Source organism: Euprymna scolopes, chromosome 4, assembly GCF_053919585.1.
Source record: "Euprymna scolopes isolate OS-2025 chromosome 4, ASM5391958v1, whole genome shotgun sequence".
In the NCBI taxonomy this organism is placed as follows: Eukaryota; Metazoa; Mollusca; class Cephalopoda; order Sepiida; family Sepiolidae; genus Euprymna; species Euprymna scolopes.
In genome coordinates this window covers 57,354,888-57,382,433 of record NC_136485.1, presented here as the reverse complement: position 1 = coordinate 57,382,433, position 27,546 = coordinate 57,354,888, and the positions used below count along the sequence as shown (strand labels likewise).

At 32.7% G+C, this 27,546-nt stretch overlaps 1 protein-coding gene across 4 annotated transcripts in view; it reads left to right on the top strand.

Annotated features, from left to right (window-relative positions):
• The window catches only part of LOC145267360 (arrestin domain-containing protein 3-like), a 388,568-nt gene that overhangs the window by 332,397 nt on the left and 28,625 nt on the right, over positions 1-27,546 (top strand). For all 4 annotated transcript variants that reach the window (XM_080123299.1, XM_080123295.1, XM_080123296.1 and 1 more), the window contains one exon: positions 14,026-14,202. In XM_080123299.1, the coding sequence (XP_079979425.1) occupies positions 14,026-14,202 (177 nt within the window). The remainder of the gene's footprint in view (positions 1-14,025; positions 14,203-27,546) is intronic.

The following is a 27,546-nucleotide window of genomic DNA, read 5'->3' as shown; positions in this document are numbered from 1 at the left end:
TTATATGTTTGTATATTGTTTATATGTTTGTAATTCAAGGTAACTTTAAACCTGGATATGATGGGTATCATCACTATCTTTGATAACCTGTTCCACAAAACAGAAACAGGGAAAAAATGTTGGAATTCTTCTAATGAGACGAAAGCGCCTTTTTTGTTGGGTCCTGTTGAGATCATGACTTGGCGTTGGGATGAAAAATTTCTCGAAATGTATATTTAAATTCCATTTGATGATGTTTTTAGTAGGGCATCACCTTGTATCTTCTTCAAGTGAAGGTAATTATCTGATAGGCTGTTCCATGGACAGAGATTGCTACATTTTCTTCTAATTAGTTTTATGACATTATTTTACTATACTCCACAGCACACCAACCATTTTTTGAGTTATTTTATGTCAAATTTATGTAATTTTTGTAAAACGTTTTAGGCTTCAAAATATTATTTTCTAATATTTATCGATTACTGTTTTGTGAATTAAGAGTTTGTAAATCATAGATTTTACTTAAATCATTGATGGATGCATTGCCTCCGTATATATTTCAATAGAAACTTGTTCAAATAACCAATGAGGTTTCGCAAGGCTAGTTGCATTATTTTGCCAGCTAATCTCTATATATATAAAAGGCAAAATGTGTGTGTGTATGTATGTTCGCTTTTTGTGCATGTCTACAAAAGGCTTTTTTCCGAGGCCTTCTTGCTCAGCTCACTCCTTCTTAAAACTTTTTATATCACGTCTAAATCATAATATCTAAGAGTTACGAACGGGGGTCGCGTGTGTATTTAATTTGCCCGACTTTTACCAGCTCACCGCATCTTCGAAAAGCGAATGATCTGGCTTGCAGCGCAAAACTAGGCCAGACATCACGCCACTTCCTCGCACCTGTTTATTTCGCTTTATAAACCTTCACTTAACGCGCTTATCAGTTCCTCTCCCCTCGTGGCCAAGATGGTTAGGTGTCTGCCTTTTTTTCCCTTTCGTTTCCACCTTCGCGTCAAGGCTTCGGGGTTCAATCCTACCTTCCTACTAAAACTTTTTTTTTGCTTTTACACCTTCAACATTTTTTTTTTAACACACACACCTCCAAACACCCGGGCAACGCCGGGTACCCTCCCGCTAGTGTATAATGAAACACAACAACAATATGATATCCTCCTCTACTATGTCAGAGTTTTTTTACAGCAATAGGAACACAATTGTATTCATTCATCAATTAATGGTACTTTATTTGCTTAATCTATTTTGCTATTTGTCCAACTGTCCATGGTGTCGATTTTGTTGTTAAGGAGGTAGGGGAAGGAGCTGCTGGTTGCGTCCAAGACTAAAGATTTTTTATTACACTTCTGAATTTTTTGAGATGAGGTATAAATATTTGTATTGTTTTTTTTTTTGGGGGGGTATACAAAGGGGTCACCACATATCAAGACCCAGAGGCCACTCGAGGATAAGGGTTAATGTGTGTGTATTGTAGTCATTGTAGAAGCAGTTTGGTCTAATTAGATCATTTATGAGGACGGCTGAACAAGAACTTGTTTATATTGAACTTGAAGATAGTGATATTGTAGTCAGCTGAAAAGCAGACTAGTGGAACAACATGTGGATCCAAGTATTGACATGTAACAACTGGGCAGGGGGTGTAAAGAAATGTCCCTTGTGGTCACAAGACAATCTTCCCAGGCATTATCTTCTCTTTTCTGGCTGGAAAAATCTGTCTAGCTTTTGGTTGTTTATTTCCTCGTTTTATAAGAGTTTCTAAGGTAACATTGACTTGTTAATTTGACCCAGGATTCTTACGTTTGGGGATTTAGACGGTTTTCATGGGTTGAAAAAATATTTGGAGGTAACACTTTCCTGTGAAAACTAACTGAGGAAGTGAAAAAGAGAGTGAATGCAAATGAAGCAAAGAGAGAAACGTAAGCTATTTGATCCATTTGTTTTTTGGTGTTCTTCAGAATTGCACCTCAATTCCGTTACTACAAGCCTGTTTAATGAAGCCGTTAAGGACAGCATGGTGATAATCCTGCCACTGTTAAGCCAGCATCACAGCAGCATCTGTATGCCTTGTACACCTTGGCACACAGTCATTGTCAAGTGCATCAACTTTGGCTGAAGGTGGTTTGATGACAAGTCAGGCAAGTCATATCTCTCTGGTATGTTGTTGGATTGCATACTCTTCACGTCAGAACAGCAACTTAACCTAAAACTCTTATTAATTAAATCATGTGGATAAAATACTTGTCATGTTTACATTAAAAATAATACTAATACTTCAGTCAGCTGTTGCTGTTTTTTTCCTTCACTTGAATATATATTAAAATATCTCCTTTAATATTACATGCAAGTGAATTTCCATATACATCTTCTATAATATAAATTTCACCAGTCTGTTTTAATATATGTATGTATGTATGGATTTTTGTGTACCTTGTGGACCAAGGTTATTTAACCAAAGGCTAAGGGTGAGGTAACCCTGACAGAAACCTCCAGAGCAGCTTAGGCCCTGTAAGCTACGGCATATATGACCCACCGGCGTGTGGAATATGCTCTGGTGCCCAGCAACCTAAGTTCCAGTCATGGATCAAATGGCATGGTGGGTGGAGAGGGCTCTGTAAGCCGTAGTGAAGGCAACCTCCCTAGGAGAAGGAAAACTCTGATATAAAACCTGCAATGACTGCTGCATCCAATGATGTTGACTTGCTCTTCTTTTTGGATCAATGTGGCAGTTGTTTAGAGAGTCTCGGTGCAAAGTCTTTCCCCACTAAAACAATCCTCATGCACAGGCATTGCTCGATATAAGTTAGATACACTTTTATATCGAGTGATGGCAATGTTCGAAAGCGAATTTGCTGCCATCATGTATGTATGTATGTATGTTTGTATGTCTGCCTCAAACTTTCGACAGAGACAACGGATTTTCATGAAACCGGTACCATTTTGAAGCGCGATCCTTCGGACGACAAATATAAAAAAAATTGGCCCAAAACATTAATTCTTTAACCCTCAACTGGGCAGTTTTCTGCAGGGAGGGGTCGCTTTTTTTTTTTGCTGACATCTTTTGCAAGTCATTCAATACTTACGTTTACGACCTCACTTAAAATGCGTTATTTCGATCACTCATGATGTCACAACCACGGTATGCACATTCGTAAGACAGTTTTTTTTTTTTTGCCCTCGCAATTTTCTTTTGGGGGGGGGCTCAACCAACACCCTTACGCACACCTCCACTTTCTCTTCTGCTTTCACGTCACAGTTTCGAGCCTGCCTACTACAACTTTATTTATTTATTTTTTTGCCCAACACTCACCTCTAAACACCTGGGCAACACTGGGCACGCAGTCTAGTCTATAATATATATAAAAGGCAAAACGGCCACGCGTGTTTTTGTATGTTCACAAAAGGCTTTTTTCACCGAGCTTCTCAATTACATTACATTTATTTAGAACTTTCCTTATACTTCTTAGATTATAATATCTTTGATTTGTGAACGGACGTCGTCTCTACATTCAGTTTGATCGACTTTTAAAAACTTCCCTTTATTTCGTCCTTTCGCATGTTTGTTTGTCTTTTTTTGTATAAATAAAGCGAAACTAATCAAAGCGAAGTCATTTGCCAGCCTTCTCGTCCGGGACGTTGAGAAAGGCAATTAGCTTTGATCAATGTGGGGAAACACTTCACATCATACAATTGCTATTGATTTGGACAGAGCTCCCCTTTTAATGGGGAGTTGGTTTTCGTCAAGATCGTGGGGAAACAGATACGGCAGAAACTGGTCTAGAAACTGGTTAAGTGCGTGATTCTTAACTTAAGCCAGACGTTCATTTCTGCACCTGCGTGAACTCATTCACTTAACTATTCATTTCTACAAGTCAACTTTTTGATTGACATCGCTAAATTTGAACGTTTTGCGCATCCTTTTGCGTCATAGCCTAGTGGTAAGATTTCAGGTTTTCTTTCACTTTATTTTCCGCCTTCGCATGACGTGTTCGAACCTGCCTACCTACATTTTCTTTTTTTTTTTTAAACACCTACAAACGCCCAGACAACGCCGGGCACCCCCCGCTATTTAATTCTAAAGTCACTAATAAATATATACATTAGTGATAGGACGATTCCAATGTTTTCCCCAGATTTCGAAACAATTACTGATTCTGTTTTAAACTCCTGATTCCAATTCTTTTAAATTTCTAAATTTCCCCAAAACATCTTGCCTTGATGAAGGCGAGATTAAAACTTGCTGCTATGATTTCAAATGATCTGAAAAAACAGCAAGGGGAGACTTGATTCCAAATATTTCTCATGTGTTATATCGCCTCTCTTTTGGAAATAGGGTATGATTATGTATATCTCTAGTATCAAATAATCCAGTATCAAATAATCCTTATACACTGTGAAATTTACTTTATCTATGAAAACCAAAGAGAGGGGATACAACATATGAGAAATATTTGGAATCAAGTCTCCCCTTGCTGTTATTTCAGATCATTTGAAACCATAGCAGCAAGTTTTGGAGATATAACTTGCCTACTACCACTTTTTTTTTCTTTTTCACACACCTCCAAACACCCAAGCAACGCCGGACAGCTCCGCTAGTATATATATATATATATATATATATATATATATATATATATATATATATATATATAATTACAATCATATAATTAATAGGGGAAGTTTACTAGGCAAATGTAAAAGTAAGCTTTAGTCAAATAAACGTATTAATGTTTATATTATCCCAACCAAGTAAAAAAAAAAAGCTCGATGTGATAGGGAGAAGTAGAACTTAACACCATAAGTATATATAAAGTTGCAGAGTTTCGGAGAATGTTCTTCTCGTCAGAGGATAGAAACTTGTTAGTAGATTATATATATCGTGCGGAGCTAGAATCTGCTGGTTTTAGCACTTTCTGAAACTGCATTTTATGATGGTGGTCATAAAATCCATAATTATGCTTATAAAATAATGTTTGCATATAGTGTTTGTGTAACATATTTTTTTTAGAAATGTTTGTATAAAATTTGTCAGGGATATAAACAAACAAGAAAGAGGGGGAAAAAAAGAAAAAAAGAAAATTTCAAACCAGTCCGATCTGAAATTCCGATTTGAAGTATTTGAAGATATAAAAAATTTGAAGTGTAAAAACTTTTTATCATAATTACTGACACCAAAAAGGGTTGATATGCCGTAAAAGAAAACAACTAAACCAAACACAATGAATAAATATTTGAAGAAATAAACAATTTGAAGCGTAAAAACTTGTTAGCAAAATTACTGGATTCGGCATTAAATAAACCCCAAAAGAGTTGATATGCCGTAAAACAAAATAATGAAAACCGAAATCTTCTTCTTCTTCTTCTTCTTCTTCTTCTTCTTCTTCTTCTTCTGCTTCTTCTTCTTCTTCTTCTTTCTCGCTTTCAATGTCAGACATTAACACCTACTAAATTATTTTGTTTATGTAAATCTTTAATCAGAAAGCTCATCCATTCATCAATCATTGTATTTCTGTAATCCCATTATTCCACCCTGATATTCAAAAATGTGCTCTTCCTACCAATTAGTTACCTAAGCTTTCTTTAACAATAAATAAATAAATAAATAAATAAATAAAATAAATAAGTAAATAAATAAACCAAGTAAAAACAAAAAACGTAAATAATATTTACATCAATTACTTTCGTCAGAATATAATGTCATTGTTGTACGTTAATCCTTAAATTGTTTGTTAACTGTTGAACGATTTTTTTTTGTTTTATTTTGTTTTAGAATCTAATTTAAATTCAACCAATCTTACACCAAACAAGAAGTTATAAGGGGTTAACACACACACACACACACACACACACACACACACACACACACACACACACACACACACACACACACACACACACACACACACATATATAAACACTAGTGTCTGTAGGCACAAAATAATTGTTAATATATATATATATATATATATATATATATATAATTATATTATTAAGGCGTAACTATTTAACAAAGCAAAACTTATCAAGATAAGAAAAGCCCAACACTCTTAAGAGGAGCAAGCATTAATATTAAATGAAAGATGAGAAATAAAAATTATATATAACTTCATCATATCATCAAAACAATAAGAAAAAGTAAAGGGGAAAATTAAGAAAAAAAAACTCTTTACGCCATGGAATTTCGAAGCTAAATGCTTCTCATCAAAAGCGGAGAAGGGCCAGATATATACAAAATGCAAATCTAGATAAAACTCGCTTAATAACATCTAGACATAAAATGAGAATGAAAGGATAGTATAAAATGGTAAATAATAATTAAAAGTAGGTACAATCATATAAGGGTGAATCAGAAAAGTAATATTTAAAAAAAACAACTTTTTACCATATTATCCTACGTTTCTCTGACTGCTTTTTTTTTTTTTTCGGTGAAAAACCGTTGCACGTTGAAATTATTATAAGATCCTTTCTCACACCGTTATAACAATGATCATATATTATAATGATATTGGAAAACAAGTTACTCCAAAGGAAGGTCACTCTCATATTCTTGTCTAGGAATGTCTTTTTAATGCCAAATTTCGTGAATTGGGTCTTTTTTGAAGCAGTTTGACCTTCAAAAATTGTATTTGGGTGTTTTCAAAGCGTAACGTACAGACTAACTAAGGAAGGATATTTTATAGAATCGAGACGTTTATATATTTATATTTAATAAATTCTTACTACAATCATTGTCATGAAAACAGCAGAAGTGATTCCCTTCCCCAACCCCCTTTTCACAGCAAAGATCAAAGGATGACATTGTTCAAACAATTTGGTCAGAAACATCATTTGCCAAAAACCGGTGGGCGGGTTCTTAACAGTACCTCAGGATACAAACACACTTTGCTAGCATTAGGCATGCCAAGTCAATACACAGTCAATATTGTCTGTCAATAAATTTCATCTTTTATCGATGTTGGTTTTATTTTAGTCAAATATGGCAGTCAGCTCTCAATAGCTGAAGTTAGCAGGAAACAGATTCATTGCCGGAAGTGTCGATGGTACAGTGGTTATCAACTCAAACTGTGGACTCGGAGTTCTATATTAGAGATCTGTCAGAGTTACTGTATCACTTTCACTGAGCATCTGCATATGCGCATTCACTGCACAGACCATGATCGTTTGCTCTTTGTCTTCATCTGAATTAAGGATAATGGATTTTGACACTGGCCATATATATTATATATTAGCAGCAAAGGTTTTTCCATACAAACTGATATAATAAATATGAGTACATCCGGGTCTTTCCTCTTTACAAGAATATGATTGGCTGGTTAAAATATAAATACAAACCACTAGAGCCATCTGGGAGAGACGTCGAAAGGTATACCACAAGCCCTATGCTAAGAAATATCAGCTTCGACCAATAACATTTGTTCAGTAAGGCGACTCATTAGAAACTGTAGCAAGACGTACTAAGCTACTTTAAATGAATATATCCCTTTCATGGGACATATCACAAATAAAACCACAGCTTGAGTTTGTAACAAATAAAGTGGTCGACCGTAGTCGAGGGCGACACAAAGATTCCTTTTTCACTGGTTACTACACTGAATTGTAGAGGGAATATTCTGTCTTTTTTCCAGCATTATTTTACAGAGTAGAACGATACAGCATGGAACGATAAAAGTGTCACCCTAAAGAAAACAACTTTATTTGAAAACTTTTATTGAAAAAATCCATTCAGGTAATAGAGCTGACATTTATTCAATGCGGCTGTCTTCAGTCTTAATCACCTCCTCGATACAGCTCTTGAACTAGGAGCATGCCTTTTCTACAAGCGTAGGAGCTCCGTGAATACTCCAAGGATGTCGGCAATCAGGCTGACTTAAGTATTGTGGGAGGTCATGTTGGTGATATTCTCGATGTATGACTTAACAAAGTAGTCCCACGGATTCAGGTTGGGGGAGAAGAGGGCCAGTGAGAGAAGTGTACAAGGCATAGCACTCCTTCTGAAGCCAAGTCTGTGTCTCTTTGGACTTGTGGACTGGTGCCGAATCCTGCTGCCACACCTAGAGTCTGCCAGCAGCCACCTGCTTGCACTAGGGGATCACCACAGTCTTCAGCACATCCAGGTACACTTTGGTGTTGACTTTCAAGCCGACTTTGAAGATGTGAGATGGCATGATGTGACACTCACTTGAAACCTCACCAAAGACCTTAATGGATGGAAACTTCATTGAGTTGTGCCCTCAAGCATTGAATTGTCTGGATTTGCATTTTGAGGGTGCTGGCAATGGTCCAGTTGTCATAACTTGGATCGGTAGAGAGCATGAGTTGTACAGTGGTGCATCTCCAATTTCACTCATTGAACATTGTTTCACTTTCAGACATGATAGAAGGCTCCTATCGCTCATGGGATTTGTACACAACTGGTCAACAAGTAGATGTGTTAGAGAACAGTTGCCTGTTCTTGTAAGTAAGTAAAGAGGAGATAGGATAGTCCGAGAATTCGAACCTGGAAAGCTAGGTTTGGAATTAAGATTCAGGAGAATTCCGATCATAAGTTTAAAATAAATAATACAGATATGTTATTGAAAAGGAATGCGTTGTTAGTAATCTTCTATATATATAAAAGGCAAAATGTGTGTGATTTATGTATGTCTTGCAAAGGCTTTTTTTGCCGACGGTTCTGGGGAGGTTACTATCGCTTAGAACTGTTTATATAGCCTCTAGATCATAATATTGAAGATTTGTGAACGCATGTTGCGTCTAGATTTATTTACATCGATTTTTTACAAAATTATTGCTATTTCAGCCCATCTTGTGTTCGTTCAGCTTTTTTGTATAAAAGCGAAACTAATTCGAATTCGAATTGTTGTTCACGGCAATCGCACTGGGAAACGTCCAGAAGCAATCAGATTTGGTCAATATGGGGCCTAACTCCTTATATCAGACAATTGCTATTCAATCTGGACAATGGGGAGCTGGTTTTCCCCTCTTCAACATCTTGGGGAAACAAGCAGCCAAAGTTGCGTAAAAAACCCAAAAGCTGTCCCACAGCAAAAGTTAACTCTGCTACTTCTATTTGACCTCATTAATGAGGTAAAATAGAAGCAGCAGAGTTAACTTTTATTGCGGAACACGTGTTAATTCTGTTTTTAATACTTTTAAATAAATTCAAATGTGTTTCAGCTACTTTGTATTGCTTGCCGAGCGGGTAACGTGTCAGGTTTTTTGCACACTTTATCTAAAGGTTGTGAGTTTGAATCGTGGTGTGAGATGTCTTTTTTTTTCCATTTTTAAAGGTTTAATATTGAAACATTTATTTAAGCTATTTTTCACGTTCTATGATTTTTTTTTGTTTTTATTTTTCAGATTGTTTAAAGAAGTTTTAACGTCCGTTTTTCTGGGGGGGGGGGCCATCGCATTCGCGTTTTCTTTTTTTGTTTTTGTTTTTCCGATTTTAAGAAATTTTAACATCGTTCGTTTGCCTTACGTTAGTTTTTTTTGTTTTTTTTTTCGATTTTTTTAAGTTTTAACATTTTTTTAATAATATTTAAACAGGGTGATTACTTAGCTTATTCTTTTGTTTTGATCCCCCCCCCGCCCGAGCACACACACCTCTAAACACCCTGGCAACGCCGGGTACACCCGCTATTGTTATTGAAAAAGGAATTTGATGATTCAAGTCTGTTTATGAGAATGAAATGAAATTAAAATAAGGAATTTGAAACGACATAGGAAAATGATAAACATATTTGTAAAGTAGATTAGTCGAAAAATTAGGTTAGAGAATTCTTCTTTGCAAGCATGTGTGGATGATGCACGTGTTTTGGGCATGTTTTAGACAACGTCAGGCCACGGGATCGATATGCACATTGTTTGGTCATGCAATGACGTCATGAGTAAGATATGAGTTCTGAATATAGTTAGAGCTTTTGGAGAGTAAGAGTCAGAGAGCAGTCAGAGAGAAGTCAGTGCTGGGACAGAGTCGGACAGACAGAGCTGACATCCGCCTTGGAAGCGAAGGTTAGAAAAGGGAAATAATGTAGAAACTTTGAATTCCTTGATGCGAAACCATTGACCGGTCGAATGGAATAAACGAACATCATATTTTTGTAACTGTCGTCTTCGTGTTATGTCATTCAACAACAAAGGTATTGTGAATTTGTATTATAAGAACTTTGTGTATAAACTCATCTAAGAATGTGTCTCCCTTTCAGTGTCAAGAAATAATGAATGGTCTTTAATTATGATAAAAGACTGAGAATCATCATCTCAAAAATATATGTGTTAAAGAAAGATAATGTTTATAGAAACACTTCCAGAACTGTCAAACTGTATAAATGTCAATCTCTCTTTTATCTATATATCTATCCTCATCAGAATTGAAATACATGTCTCTTTAAAATGTACCCTCTCTCACTTTATATATACGCGATATATCTGCACACTAATATGAACACTCAAGAACACCTAATACATAACAGATGGTCTGCAACAAAAAAAAAAGAAAAGAAAATCAGTTTTCATCAAACGAGAATGGAATCATATCGTCTTTTCACGAGTGACAATTATATCATTGCACACTGCAATTACCCTTATTTTTAACCTTATAATACACTGTAATTATTTTTAACCTTATAATACACTGTAATTATTTTTAACCTTATAATACACTTTAATTAGTTTTAACCTTATAATACACTTTAATTATTTTTTAACCTTATAATACACTGTAATTAGTTTTAACCTTATAATACACTGTAATTATTTTTAACCTTATAATACACTGTAATTAGTTTTAACCTTATAATACACTGTAATTAGTTTTAACCTTATAATACACTGTAATTAGTTTTAACTTTATAATACACTGTAATTATTTTTAACCTTATTATATACTGTAATTATTTTTAACCTTATTATATACTGTAATTATTTTTAACCTTATAATACAATGTAATTATTTTTAACTTTATAATACACTGTAATTATTTTTAACCTTATAATACACTGTAATTATTTTTAACCTTATAATACACTGTAATCATTTTTAACCTTATAATACACTGTAATCATTTTTGACCTTATAATACACTGTAATCATTTTTAACCTTATAATACACTGCAATCATTTTTGACCTTATAATACACTGTAATCATTTTTAACCTTATAATATACTGTAATTATTTTTAACCTTATAATACACTGTAATTAGTTTTAACCTTATAATACACTGTAATCATTTTTAACCTTATAATACACTGTAATTAGTTTTAACCTTATAATGCACTGTAATCATTTTTAACCTTATTATATACTGTAATTATTTTTAACCTTATAATACAATGTAATTATTTTTAACTTTATAATACACTGTAATTATTTTTAACCTTATTATATACTGTAATCATTTTTGACCTTATAATACACTGCAATTATTTTTAACTTTATAATACAATGTAATTATTTTTAACTTTATAATACAATGTAATTATTTTTAACTTTATAATACAATGTAATTATTTTTAACTTTATAATACAATGTAATTATTTTTTAACTTTATAATACAATGTAATTATTTTTAACTTTATAATACACTGTAATTATTTTTAACTTTATAATACACTGTAATCATTTTTAACCTTATAATATACTGTAATTATTTTTGACCTTATAATACACTGTAATAAATTTTAACCTTATAATACACTGTAATTATTTTTAACCTTATAATACACTGTAATTATTTTTAACCTTATAATACACTGTAATTATTTTTAACCTTATAATACACTGTAATTATTTTTAACCTTATTATATACTGTAATCATTTTTAACCTTATAATACACTGTTATTATTTTTAACTTTATAATACACTGTAATTATTTTTAACCTTATAATACACTGTAATTATTTTTAACCTTATTATATACTGTAATAATTTTTGACCTTATAATACACTGTAATTATTTTTAACCTTATAATACACTGTAATTATTTTTAACCTTATAATACACTGTAATTATTTTTAACCTCATAATACATGAGTGTTCAACAGGGAGGTATCAAGTACCATTTTAAAGTCTTTTGTATTATTCGACTGAGCATTGAACTCTGATCTCCTGGCAAACACTCTTACCATTATGTTAAATCGACTGGTAACGATGTTTTATTTTGAAAAGTTGAAGCGATACAAGTTTTGTAACCAAACGAGAGCCCTGTAATGAGAACCACAAAACCAATAAACCGTTTGTCAGCTCAAGTTTAAAATCTTGACTCTCAATCTTTCTCTGTTTTGTTCAATGGGCTTCTGATCCTAATGCTGTTCAGGAAGGTGTTCATTGAAAAGTTCTTTTATAATCTGTGTGTTCGAATCCCATCAACTGTCAGATCGTTTTTTTTTTTTTTACAGAGGGGTTACCACTTATCAAGGCCCGGAGGCCACTCGAGGATAAAGGTTAATGGGTATACATTAGTTAATGGGATTATAGCGTAGTAATCAAAAGTAGTGGAAATTTTGTAAATTGGATTAATTAGGTGGACGGTTCATCAAGAATTTGTTTACGTTGGACTTGAAGACAATCAAATTGTAGTCAGCTGGAAAGCGGGCAAACGGAATAGAGTTCCACAAACGTACAGTTCTAAGAAGCTTTGTTCATGGCATCTACGTTAAGGTTTAGGCACAGATAAGTTTAACCGCTTAGTGAGTCCACTTGAAAATCATCAGTTGATTTTTTGTTTTTTGGGTTTTTTTCAGGAGGTCCATTAGCTGAAGTTGGCATAAATTCTCCAAAATCTCAAATACGCTTTCCCCCACATTTAATATTTTTTTCAAACAATTTCCTGTCTTATTTTACTCATGTTGTCATTCTGCTTAAAATTTGTTAAAATTAAGATTAGATTCAATGTTTATTATTGTACTACTAGCAGGGAGACACGACGTTGTCCGGGATTTAATAAGGATCAACGATGTCATCGAAATTGGTGAAATCGCCTATTTTTCAATCCAATCGATTGATTGCTATTTCTATTTGGGGACCCCATTTTGGTGCACCATGAGAAAGTTTCATATTCCTCCCTGCATTGACTTAGTCTATTATACATTGCACTGTAGAGAACCTACTGTTAATTTTATCAATTATTTTATATATAAAGGCTACAATCAAAGTTTAAAATGCAAAAGTCACGTATCATGCTTCAATTGTACTCTAAACAGAAACATTTATTTTGAATGCAGCTGTCATATCAAAGAACTTACTGTATATTTTATATGCCTGGCCTTTCTGCTTGTTTGGTTATAATGGCTTGAATTTAAATTTAAATTTAAATTTAAAATACAAAAATCAAGTATAGTTGTTCAGTTGTGCTTTAAACAGAAACATTCATTTCGAACACGCCCCTGTCATATAAAAGAACATACTGTTGATGTTATACACCGGACCCAGTTGTTTATGCGGTGATAAAAATTCTCAAATTTACTGGTGATGTTAGATTGTGTAAAAGTGGTAACTTTGGTCAAAATTGGTCTTATTTTTTAATCGATTATCGATTTTTGATAATTATCAGAGGCATTCCGGTACAAAATCTATCTAAAAACACTTCCAGTCACATAAGGTACATTTATGTGAAATTTTTTTAAAAATCGGCCCTGCCGTTTTGGAGTTCATCGGGAACAAATTCACAGACACATAGACACACAGGCACAAAGAGAAAGTTCCTTTTATATAGTAATAGAGATAGATATAATTAGTGCTAAAATTAGTAATCGATTTGTCCATTGGAATTGCACTTGATGAGCAAGTTTAGTGTTCATGTGCCTGACTGAAGAAACTGAACTTGGTTAATAACACTAAATGAGTTACTTGTTTAATCCGTTTTTTTTTTTTTTTTTGTTTTTTTTTTTTTTGTTTGTTCTGAGTCTCATTAATAGTTCTTACCTGGATTAGTGGATCAGTTATTAATTACTTAACAAATTGAGGTATAAAACAGAAAGAAAAAAAAATTATATCATCTTATTATTTTTCTCTTTCTCTCTCTTTACAGATCATCCGTTGCAGTGATGCATGTCCAATTGTCGTAATTGTAGCCAGCTCTAAGTTGTGCGAATCTCTTCGTCCCGGTCAGAGTTGCCATTGGCAAGGATACGAATTTACAGTGCCTGCGACGTGTCCATCCCGGCTGGACATGTGTAAAATAATTAGCGTCAAATATTGTATTGCTGTAAGTTGAGAAATTTCAACATCTCTTTTTTTTTTTTTTTTTTATCGTGCTAAATACTTCAAAACCTCCTTACGGCAGGTCTGAGTCTACTGTTCTTATTCAGGAAAGACAGTTTCAGCAGCACACGAGAGACCTTCTTAATTTTAGTATTTTATTTCCTTGATTTTGGAGAAATTTTTACATATAGTTGCTTTTAATAATCACAACATATTAAAAAAAAAAAGTTAACATTACTGCTCATATGTCCCAAACTAAGATAATATCATCTTTTCATTCTCTTGAAAATCATTATATCATGTTACATTTTAAATTGTACTTCCCTATAATATGTATTCCTTTGTTGATATATATATATATATATATATATATATATATATATATATATATATATATATATATATATTTGTCAAAACAAATTATTAGAAGAAAAAATATATATATCTTTGTCAAAACAGATTATCAGAAGTGTTTATAAATGCTTCTACTCTGTTTCCTTGCGTTTGGTATACACTAGGAGACCTGCTTTTCCTTCTTTTCACAAAGATAGTTTGCCTTACACCCAAATTAGTAATATTGTTTATCAATTTAAATGCTAGTGCGATGCTGGTTATGTTGGGCGAACATCTTTGCATTTGCTAACTCGTATAACCCAGCACGTTCCCTCTCAAATCAGACAGGGGAAGGTAGGATCTGGTAGTCTCCCTTCTTCTGCGGCCGTGGATTCTGCTATTGGCCAGCATTTAGTTGACAATCCATATTGTGCCGACAAATATAAAATAGAGAGGTTCGAGGTGTTACAGAGAGCAGACTCCAAAATCCATTTAAAGATTTTGGAGTCTGTCTCTATTGCGGTTCGAAAATCTTCTTTATGCCGGCAAAGGAGACAGAGTTTGTTTTTTTTTACAAGAGACCCACCCTATATCAAGGCCTGAATGAGTATATGGTGGTCACTGGGACAACAGTAATTGTTATTGGTTGAAATTGGATGTGATTAAGGGGACGACTCAACAAAAACTTGTTCACATTGAACTTAAATACAACAATAATCGCTGTGATCTCTTCTGTGGGGAAGAGATTGCAGGGAAGAGAAAAGTGTCTCACCTTCTAAGTTTCGTAGTCGATTCTAACCCCTGTCACTAAGATGCGGCAATAGTACTCCATTTGAGGACGTATCTGACTCTTCTACAAGTAGAGGATTGCGTCGACTGTTAAATTCCCTCTTGGAGCGTTATAAAGATGCAACCATTCATATACATACTATTAAAAGTCTGTGGAGCTTATTATCAGTTTTGTTTGCCTCCATGCACACAGGAAACGGCAAGAAAGGGATGATGTCATTCCCTAGAAACACATTATTATAAAGATGCTTCCCGGCTTATGACAACTTAATTATCTTTAAATCCAATGTCAAAAAATTATTGTAAAAAAACGCTTCAAAAGTAATATTCAGTAATACCACTGATCATAACAATACTCTCATAGTGTTCCTGATCTTTTGCCTGGTGTCCATTTCCGTCTCATTAATCCTTATCATCAAGTGGCTCTTGGCTTTGGAAAGTGAAGGCCCAATATTAAAAAAAAAAGGATGATATCACATAGGGATTATGTCGTCCATTAAAACGACAACAATAGAAGACTCTGAAACTTTTGGGGTGACGATCTAAAAGGGCAAGGTTAGCTATTTTGTCAGTAGCTTTCTAGATATAATAGACAATAATATATATATATATATAATAGACAATAATATATATATAATAGACAATAATATATATATAATAGACAATAATATATATAATAGACAATAATATATATATATAATAGACAATAATATATATATAATAGACAATAATATATATATAATAGACAATAATATATATATAATAGACAATAATATATATAATAGACAATAATATATATATAATAGACAATAATATATATATATAATAGACAATAATATATATATAATAGACAATAATATATATAATAGACAATAATATATATATAATAGACAATAATATATATATATAATAGACAATAATATATTTATAATAGACAATAATATATATATAATAGACAATAATATATATATAATAAACAATAATATATATATAATAGACAATAATATATATAATAGACAATAATATATATAACAGACAATAATATATATATAATAGACAATAATATATATATAATAGACAATAATATATATATAATAGACAATAATATATTTATAATAGACAATAATATATATATAATAGACAATAATATATATATAATAGACAATAATATATTTATAATAGACAATAATATATATATAATAGACAATAATATATATATAATAGACAATAATATATATATAATAGACAATAATATATATATGATAGACAATAATATATATATAATAGACAATAATATATATATAATAGACAATAATATATATAACAGACAATAATATATATAATAGACAATAATATATATATAATAGACAATAATATATATATAATAGACAATAATATATTTATAATAGACAATAATATATATATAACAGACAATAATATATATAACAGACAATAATATATATAATAGACAATAATATATATATATAATAGACAATAATATATATATAATAGACAATAATATATATAATAGACAATAATATATATAATAGACAAAAGGGCGAGTATACTATTAAACTCTGTGGATCTTGTTTGTTCATCATTTGTATGTTTGCTTGCATCCATGCACAATGGATGATATCACAAACAGAAGAGATTATCCATTAAAACACCTAGGAGGCATCAGGAATATTTTCAGATGCTATGAATAATGAATTAACAAAAGGATGATGTTATCCTTCAAAACTGAGAGTATAGACGATCCGTAACCCTTTTGGCTCATGGATTTTTTCATGTAGACAGTGTATATATATATATATATATATATATATATATATATATATATATATATATATATATATATATATATATATATATATATATCTCCGACTGTCGTTTGGATGATCGGGTTTCAATCCTGGCTTGAGGTAGCTGCTTGTCTAGTTGCACTGATGAGCTGTGAAACAGTACTGTATGTGGATGACTATAATGCTCCCTATCTTGGGTTAAGCATTTGAGAAGTGATATATAAATTACCATTAGCGTATGAAGTGATGCTCTTTGTGTGAACAAATTGAGCTTAGGTATTTGGACAATGTCAAAACATTGTTAATTCACTGCCCGCATTGCAGCAGCCGTATAGTGCAACGGTTAGAAGCTCCGACTGTCGTTTGGGCGATCGGGTTTCGATCCTGGCTTGATGTAGCTGCTTGTATAGCCACACTGATGAGCTGTGAAACAGCGAAACAGTACTGTATGTGGATGACTATATATATATATATATATATATATATATATATATATATATATATATATATATATATATATATATTTGAATGTATGGACATGCAGCCGCTTATTAACAGATGTTCAGCAGCATTTAAATATGCTCTTCCTTTGGTCTCACTATAAGCTTGATGAAGACCAAGGTGATGTCTACTTGGTCTTCACCAATGGGTGTTCCGAATCCCAAACCTAACATTCATATTGATGGTACCAGAGCAGGTGTCGTTCACATTTGTTTACCTTGATAGCACTCTGTTAAGGGATGGTTTGCTGGGTTCTGAGATACATGCTCGCAGCCAGAAGGCTTCTGTTGCATTTGGCAAATTGGAAAAGCAGTTATGGCGTGACAAATGCGTTAGTTTTCCAATCAAAGTAACAGTTTATCAAACATGTGTGCTAATCACCCTATTATACTCATTAGAAACGTGAACCATTTATCAACACCAGCTGAAATAGCTTGAAAGATTCCATCAGGGCTGCTTAAGGAGGATCTTTAACATAAAATGGCAATCAATAACACTAGACACTGCTGTTCTTCAGAGAGCAGGTTGTCCAAGTATTAGAAGCATGATAGCCAGCAATAAGATGCACTGGGCTGGACACGTCCATATGGATGACTGCAGATTATCAAAGCAGCTGTTCTACAGTGAGCTGGCAGCTGGCAAGCGCTAACAGTGCAAACCAAGGAAAAGATTCAGGAATTGTTTGAGAGAAAATCTTAAGAAGTTTTGCATAAATGTTGAGAGATCGGAAGAGATAGGCGTGAATAGCTTTTATGTACCTCCGTGATCTGAGGAGACGACCTGTGTGGTGCATAGCAGGAAGTGAAAGTCGACTGCTAATCAGAGGAAGCATAGTGGTCCAGTTAATCTGGTACAGACACTTGACTTTTCATCTTTGCTTCAGGCCATCTAAGTTGCTGGTTTGAAGAACCACCTGTGTGGCCATGTGAGACGAACTGAGAGAAGGGCTGATGGTGGGGCTTTTGTTGGGTCGGACGGCGATCATCAGTAAAGATAGAGCAATCATCATGAATATATACATATATGTACATATATATATAGCCTGACGAATCCTATAGTTGGATGAAACGCAGAATATTCAGTGTAGCTTAATCGCCATATATATTTTATAAATTACTATACAAGTATATATATATACATATATATACAAGTATATATATATATATATATATATATATATATATATATATATATATATATATGTATACAAGTATATATATATATACAAGTATATATATATATATATATACAAGTATATATATATATATACAAGTATATATATATATATACAAGTATATATATATATATACAAGTATATATATATATATACAAGTATATATATATATATATATATATATATATATATATATATATATATATATATATATATATACAGTGATGATCATATTTATTGGCACGGTAAAATAAAAGTTAAATTTTGTCTAATAAATTCTAAAAAAGGGATTAAATTAAAGAAAATAACAAAGTATATTATGTATTTTTAACTGGCCTTTCCGATGCAGCAATCGGATTTTAGAAAAAATAAATAACAAAGGAACAACAAACATAATTGCAAAAAACCCTTGTTCAAAATTATTGGCACGGCTTTGTTTTTCTTTTAGTATCAGTATAATATCAATCAATTTCCGGTTTACGTGCTTTCTGAACTTTTTTATAGCCATATTATGCTTGTTTAACGCTAATTCAGTGAATAATTTTTTTCAGATAATTTTTAGATAGCGATTTATTTAAACTATTATAAGTGACTAAATTATAATTTTCAATCGCCATGGTTAAAACTAAGGAACACAGCGAAGACGTCAGGAAGCTTGTTGTAGCATGCCATACCAATGGGGAGGGCTATGATAAGATTTCAAAGAAGCTAAACCTTCCCAAATCCACTGTTAGAGCCATAATAAACAAGTTCAAATCGCAAGGCCACGTTATGAGTTTAGAGGGTAGAGGGAGAAAAAGGATTCTTTCCCCAAGAGATGAACGGAAAATTGTTCGACAAGTAAAACAAAACCCAAGGATCTCTGTTGGGGAGATTGTTGATGAACAGAGCACCTCTGGAGTGAATGTATCTCGACATACAGTTGGTAGAGTTTTGAAGAGAGCTGGTTTAAAAGCATGTCGTCCGAGAAAGACTCCCTTATTGAAGCCTATGCACCTGAAAGCAAGGCTAGCCTTTGCAAAACGTCATATTGATAAAGATGTTGCATTCTGGAAACGTGTTCTATGGACTGACGAAACGAAAATAGAGTTATTTGGCCATAATAAAGTGTCTTATATTTACAGAAAATCTGGCGAAGCTTTCCTGCCTAAGAACACCATACCCACAGTGAAGCACGGTGGAGGCAGTTTGATGTTTTGGGGATCCTTTGCTGCCTCTGGACCAGGGCGACTTGTTAAGGTCACAGGTAGCATGAAAAAGGAAGATTATGTTAAAATATTGGATGAAAACCTGAAAGACTCTGCTAAAGAGCTCTCACTTGGTCGTCGTTGGTGGTTCATGCAAGATAATGACCCAAAGCATTCGGCTAAACTGACTAAGAAATGGCTTGAGGACAATCATATTAATGTTTTGGAGTGGCCATCACAAAGCCCAGACCTTAATCCAATTGAAAATTTATGGAGAACATTAAAATTGAGGGTAATGCAAAGGAAGCCTAAGAATCTTATTCAATTGGAGGATTATTGTCAGGAAGAGTGGGCTAAAATTACTACTGAAGAGTGCAACAACTTGGTTGTAAACTATGAAAAGCGACTGAGGAAGGTAATCAAGGCCAAAGGCTATACAATTGATTATTAAATAAATCGTGCCAATAATTTTGAACAAGGGTTTTTTGCAATTATGTTTGTTGTTCCTTTGTTATTTATTTTTTCTAAAATCCGATTGCTGCATCGGAAAGGCCAGTTAAAATACATAATATACTTTGTTATTTTCTTTAATTTAATCCCTTTTTTAGAATTTAATAGACAAAATTTAACTTTTATTTTACCGTGCCAATAAATATGATCATCACTGTATATATATACAAGTATATATATATATATACAAGTATATATATATACAAGTATATATATATATATATATATATATATATATATACAAGAATATTTATATGTATACAAGTATATATATATATATATATATATATATATATATACAAGAATATTTATATGTATACAAGTATATATATATATAAAAGTATATATATATATATATACAAGAATATTTATATGTATACAAGTATATATATATATAAAAGTATATATATATATACAAGTATATATATATACAACTATATATATATACAAGTATATATATATACAAGTATATTTATATATATACAAGTATATATATATATATACAAGTATATATATATACAAGTATATATATACAAGTATATATATATATACAAGTATATATATATATATATACACAAGTATATATATATATATACACAAGTATATATATATATATATATATATATATATATATATATATATATATATATATATATATAGTTTTTAATCTAGCAAATTCCAAACAACGTTTATGAATACAACTGGGAAAATCTCGTCCTTTCGGTTTAAAAGTATGGACATATTGTTATTGAATTTTAATATAACCAGAGCTTCAAATCTACAAAGGGTGCAGAATTTGTCACCAGGCTTTTATGCTTTGCAAGAGCCTAGTGTTTTACATTTTAAATTAAAGGGGATATTCATATTTTTGAGATACCAAATATATTTTGCTAATGTTGTCTCGTTTTTTAAGGAAATGTTTTTTAAAGAGTATTTATGTGTGGAGATTCTGTGTTTTATAAGTCCAGAAGTTTAACCAGAGTATATCGCATTTGGTTTAATAGAGTTGTAATAGTTGCTTTCAGTTTGATTAGCAGTGGTATACACAATTAATGAATAACAACACCCCCATTAACCCATCTAACAGTCTTATACAACTAAACATCTTGCATTGCAATACCAAGATTGCAGTCGGTTTCACCATGTTCGGCAGCTTTGATTGCCAAACCAGAAGAGAGAATGAATCTAGTACTAAATTCCCCAGATGGATGGAATTAAATTTTAGATTTTTGGAACAGAAAAATGCATTCTCTTTGTTCGTCAATATGAATCAAGAAAGATAACTTTGATATAATCCATCAGAGATCAGTTTGGTGATTCTGGAATCAACCGTGTTATTAGTTTTGTTTGACTATCAACTATTAACAACTTAAAGATATACGCAAAGACAACTTTGCTTTATATAGGTGTAACACCAAATTTCCGGCATCTTTGGTTTCAAAGTCTGGCCAGATTAATCAATTTGTCAGACCATCCAATTTTACTTCAATAATAACGCGCGTACGCGTGTGTGTGCTGTGTGTCTGTGTGTTAGTTTACCTTGTTCTATTAGTATGTGTGCACATACGCCTTAGACGAAAGGACTTGTACGCGATCCTTGTAGTGTTCCTTTCCTGTTGCTAAACCAGACAAAAACGTAGAATAGGGTGATGGTGGGGGCAGCGTCATCTGAGGTGGGCTTGGTTTAATTCTTTCTCGTGAATTTTTATTATTTCCCCGTTTTTATATGAGTTTCAAAGTTCGCATCGGCTTGTTAGATTTAGGGTTTCGAACGTTTTCTATTAGTTCAAAGAATATTGAGTGAACATATTCCTGTGAAAACTGTAACTTGTTTTGGTAGTGAAGAGGCGAATGTATCCTATTGAAACGAGGAAAGAAAGAGGATAGCTATTCAAGCCAGTTGTATTTTGGCGAACATGGAAATCGAATCTCAATCTCACGACTAACTTCACAAGATATGAACATGATTTCCCATTAGCTTGTTAAACCACTAATGATATACTAATTGATGACATGATGTACACAGAGCCATCTACTGGTGGATTATTAAATGATTTTGTCCAGATTCCAAAAAGTGCTGAACTCTTTATATTTAGAGAGTAGATCCATAGGTTCCCTAGCAACAGCATTGCAATTGCTTTCTCAGTATGCGAGTCTGTTTTCTATTAGTGTTGCGCTAGAAAAGTCAATGCAGTTTCCTTTTTCTAATTGATCTAGAAATGTAGACGAATGGAAGCCGATGCATAGTAATAGGTTTTACAAGCACTAAATAGTTGCTGAGACAAGAGAAACAGAAAATATAATAATTTGAGCTGAATATGTGTTTCGTTTTATAAATAAAAGATAAACAATATAAAAAAAAATCAATATGTCAATCCACTGATTTGTGTAAGTGAGCTGACCTGATTACGAAATTGTTGAGTAGCATTAGCACTATTGGACACATTGTTTTGTTTATATTGAATACACACGCACGTACACACACTATATATATATATATATATATATATATATATATATATATATATATATATATATATTATAATTATTCTTTTATACCTACAAATATTAGTGTTTCATACTTATGCAATCATCAGTGTAGAAGGCGGCAATTCCTGACTCCATTGGCTAAGCTTTTATTTTAGTGCCACCAAACTATTGCCAGAAGAATGAAAGGAATTAATAACTAATAAACACATAGTTTTGGCGCAGACATTAGACAATCCAGAGTGTTCGAACGACGAAAATCGTGAATGTTGCATAAATACTAGTTGACTACCTCTTAGTTTATATTTCCCAGACAGCACCCATCCTTAAGTATTCTTAAAAGGGGCTTGATAATTATAATTAAATAATAATTATTATTTTATACCTACAGACACTAGTGTTTCAGTTTTATGCAATCATCAGTGTAGGAGGTGACAATTCCTGCCGGTCGGAAGATTCAAACCCAGCCACGAAGCCATCTTTGACTCCATTCGCCTTTACTTCAGAGCCATCAAACAATTGCCAGGAAATTAATAAAAACAAACACGATATATATATATATATATATATATATATATATATATATATATATATATATATATATATATATATATATGTACATATATATATATATGTATAGTCTTTGAAGTTTTTAACCTTTAAAACTATACAAAAAATTATTTATCATTCGTTAGAAAACCATCTAGTCAGTAAGTTATTTAACCACCTGCAATCACTGCATCAACTCGCCCGAATTTACTATAATACCAATAATTTATTTTTCAAGGGATCATCAGTTGTTTACCATGAAACACTGTTTCAGGGATTTAAAAACAAAACAGTATATTACATCATGACTCCCCAGCAGTGTTGATCAAACACTTATATACTTAGAGGTATAAGGGAAAAAAGTAGGAAAAAGTACTCAATATGTTAGAAGAGCTAAATATGTTCTTAGTCCATTAGACAGAGGAATGCCCCATCTGTTTCCTCGGATGGTCTAAGTTAAACGGGGCCTAATTAGAGTTGGGGCCCGTTTTTTTTTGTCTACAGACGTGAAAATTAATATATAGTGTATTTAAACCCATGCAAAACTTTATATTTGGGTTTTAGCCGGGAAAAATCGGTGCAAAATGTGAAAATTAAAGAAATGGAGTTTGACATGTGATGGTTGAACGGCGGCATTAAGAATATGCATGCATAACGTAATAGCTATTGGGTCATGCTTTAATTTTTAGCCTTGCAAGCAAACATGTCTTCATAGCTCAGGCATTAATGTCAAAGGAAAAAGTAAATCGTAAGCTAAACGTTTTGGTTTCGATTCTCAGTGGTGCCGCACGAGTCATTTTTTTTTAATTTTAAAATCATTACTATATATTGGCTCCAATATAATATAATAATAAATATAAAATCTGCATTAATCAAAATATCATATTTAAGCGTATTGTATTTTATATATTTCAAAAGTTAAAAAAAAAAATCACTTGGGTGCCATTAGCTAAAATCAAAATCAAAACATTTAGCACGCCAGCTGCATCTCCTACCAATGGAAATAGTGAGACATATTTAATATTAAACTACTTGAAGAAATGAATTGAATTTGAGCATGCGCAGAAAGAAGGAAAAATATGTCAGCAAGTTGAAATGAACATCTTGCATTTGAACTTGCTGATATATGCCTGTATGTGTTCTTCATGCATCCAAACAAAGATTTTATTCGTTACTAACAATCTGTGGTGTATGATTATTATTTCCTGTTAATTTTACTATTATATGAGCAATAGTTTAGGAGTTTATCGGTTAAATATTTACATACAGCAGGAAGACACGCATACATCTACTGTTTTATTGATATCCAGTGCGGTCACAGCCGAGATTGAACTCACTACACAAGTTTGTAGTGTAATTCAAATCTTGTTGGTAGCTGAATACCAGAGCTATCAAGGGTATTTTTTATCATGACGCTATCACTAGATGGGGTGCCATCTACCCTCGAGGGAAGGATAGACCGTGCCAGTTTTTCAACATGGTATTCTACCTCGCTGTTTATATAGATTAGGTAATCTATTGCAAAGTTATATTACTATATTAAAAAAGAAGTATATTTAGTTTTTCTATTTTTCATAAATTTCCAGTATGGGAAGAGATATTAAAATCTGTTCCATATTTAGAAAGATCATTAAATATTTTGTAAACATCAATTATCGATTCTTTCTCAGGTAAATTATTTATTTTAGTTGATTCAGAGATAGAAAAAGATTAATGAGCAACGAAAGTTAGGTGTTACTTCGTGTTGTGTATTTCTGAAAGTCTCTGCGACTGCTATTAGAATATATAACTTAGCAACAAGGCCTACTAGGGTTTGAATCGGGGTGTTATTGGGAGAAGCTGGAGAAACATGTTGAAGGATGTACAAAAAAAGGATAACATCACTTCTAAATCTTGCATGTGGATGGAATGAAACTTCTGACTCTCGCATAAGAATGTGCATTCTTTAACATTTTTAGTGTTTTTGTCTTGTTCTTTTTTTACTAATGAGTCACTGCTTATTAAGGCCAAGAGGTCACTCAAAGATACAGAGGAAGAAAGGGAGTCTATGCAACTGTTACTAGAAGAGGCACCTGACAGATACAGAATCAGTGTTTATGAAAGTCATACAAAGATAACCAATCTAACTATGTCTTATCTTATCTGGTCAAACTCCTTGCCTGGACCAATGTGTCTCTTTCTATAGATTTCCCTGTTTGCCATTAGCTGTCTAAGATCTTCAGGATCACAGTTGGCGTCATGTGCAATTTGCTGAATGTGCGTTGATCTAGGTCGTCCTATGCTCATGCGCCTGTGCTGTTGAGTCCACAGCAATACATTTTTGCTCCTCTAGCAGTAACCAATAAAACGTAAATGTCACTCCATGATGGTAGTATATATGGCAGGTAGGTTGCCATAAAGTTGCTGCTTCATAGGATCACCTTGCCAAGACATATATTTAACACTGTTTGTAGCGTACAGGTGTATATGCCGTTTAGCTTTCTTTCCAATCTTTTGGTGAGTATCCAGGTTGTAGCACCATAAACAAGGACAGACTCCAATACTGCTCTGAAGAACTGTCTCTTCAGTTTGCCAGTTAGCCCTGACCGCAGCTTATTCAATGCAGTACATGCTTTTGAGATGCGAATTTTGATATTTCTCTCCATGGAAACTATGTTGCTGCCCAGATAGATGTCCAATGGTTTAGGAAGATCAGCCAGAAGAAGAGCGAAAGAACATCTTTCTAGATTTTTCATAGACGTAGAGTTTTCTTTATTTTTCATAGACGTAGAGTTTTCTTTATTTTTCATAGACGTAGAATTTTCTTTATTTTTGCTCAGAAGAGTGCACTCCTCGAGCATGGCCAGCATAATTCAGGGGAGATAACTCTGGTATAAACTTAGGAAGATAACTTCAATACATCTAAAGTATTACTGTTATAGAACTACTTTGATGCACCTAAGATAGGTTTATTTCAGTCTGTATGACAGCCTGTCGAAAATTTTATTTTCAAAGTGAGGGTTGATGTGGCCAGAGTGAAGGAAATGATGATGGAGAAAGAAACCCAAACTAAATGGGTTGGAGGTAAGAACAGGTTGTAAGTTGTCTGACAAAGATGTGAGCTTTTTTATTTGTTAGCAATGTTCGTTAGTAACATAAATTCAGTCCCGGACGTCATGCCTGTTTGTCTAAACCATCATCTTTCTTTCTCGGCAAACAAAAACACAAAACAAGGGAGACCACTCTAAGCTGTATACCAAAGGGATACCATTCTTAGATCTCAATACAAGGGAGATAACTTAACACAAACTGAAGCAGGACAGCCACACCGTCTGATGGACAGATCTTCTTATAGTGATACACGAGCGTTCTAAAACAGCAATTTCTTTCACCCCTCCCATAATAAACCAGTAAGATTATATAGAACGAAAGGTAGCAATGGAAGTAATTTAATGACTTAGATATGTTGTTTCTCCATTCTATAGATGTCAGTGACGTAATTATTTGAGAAACAACAATAAAACTTTATCTATTTATACTGTTGCAATATTTTGAACGTTCTGAAAGGTTATGACTGAAAAGATTTAGGCGATCTTACTTATAACCAGGGGTAATGAGAATGAACCAATCAGGTGTCAGAATTGTTTTATAAAATATACTGAATTTCTTTTAATTCTTCAGCGATAACTTTCCTCTTGACATGAGAAGACCATTATGCTCTGCTTATCCTGGCTGGGTTAATTCTTTACCTGGGAAAGCTTCTCTGACTTGATTGATACTGACATTTTTTTTTTTTTTTTTATGCTTGCGACAACTACATTTTTCTATTACAAGAATGGCTCTATGCTCAAGAGATTGTCAGACTTACTTGTTTATCAGCATCATCATGATAATTGGTTTAATGTTCATTGTATATGCTGTCATGTGTTTTTAGAAATTGACAGTCAAATTAACCTACATCAGGCCAGGTCTTTATTTATCCTTCTTTTCCCCAAGTTCATCTTCATCACTTTCTCTTATGTTTTCTTTGGCTT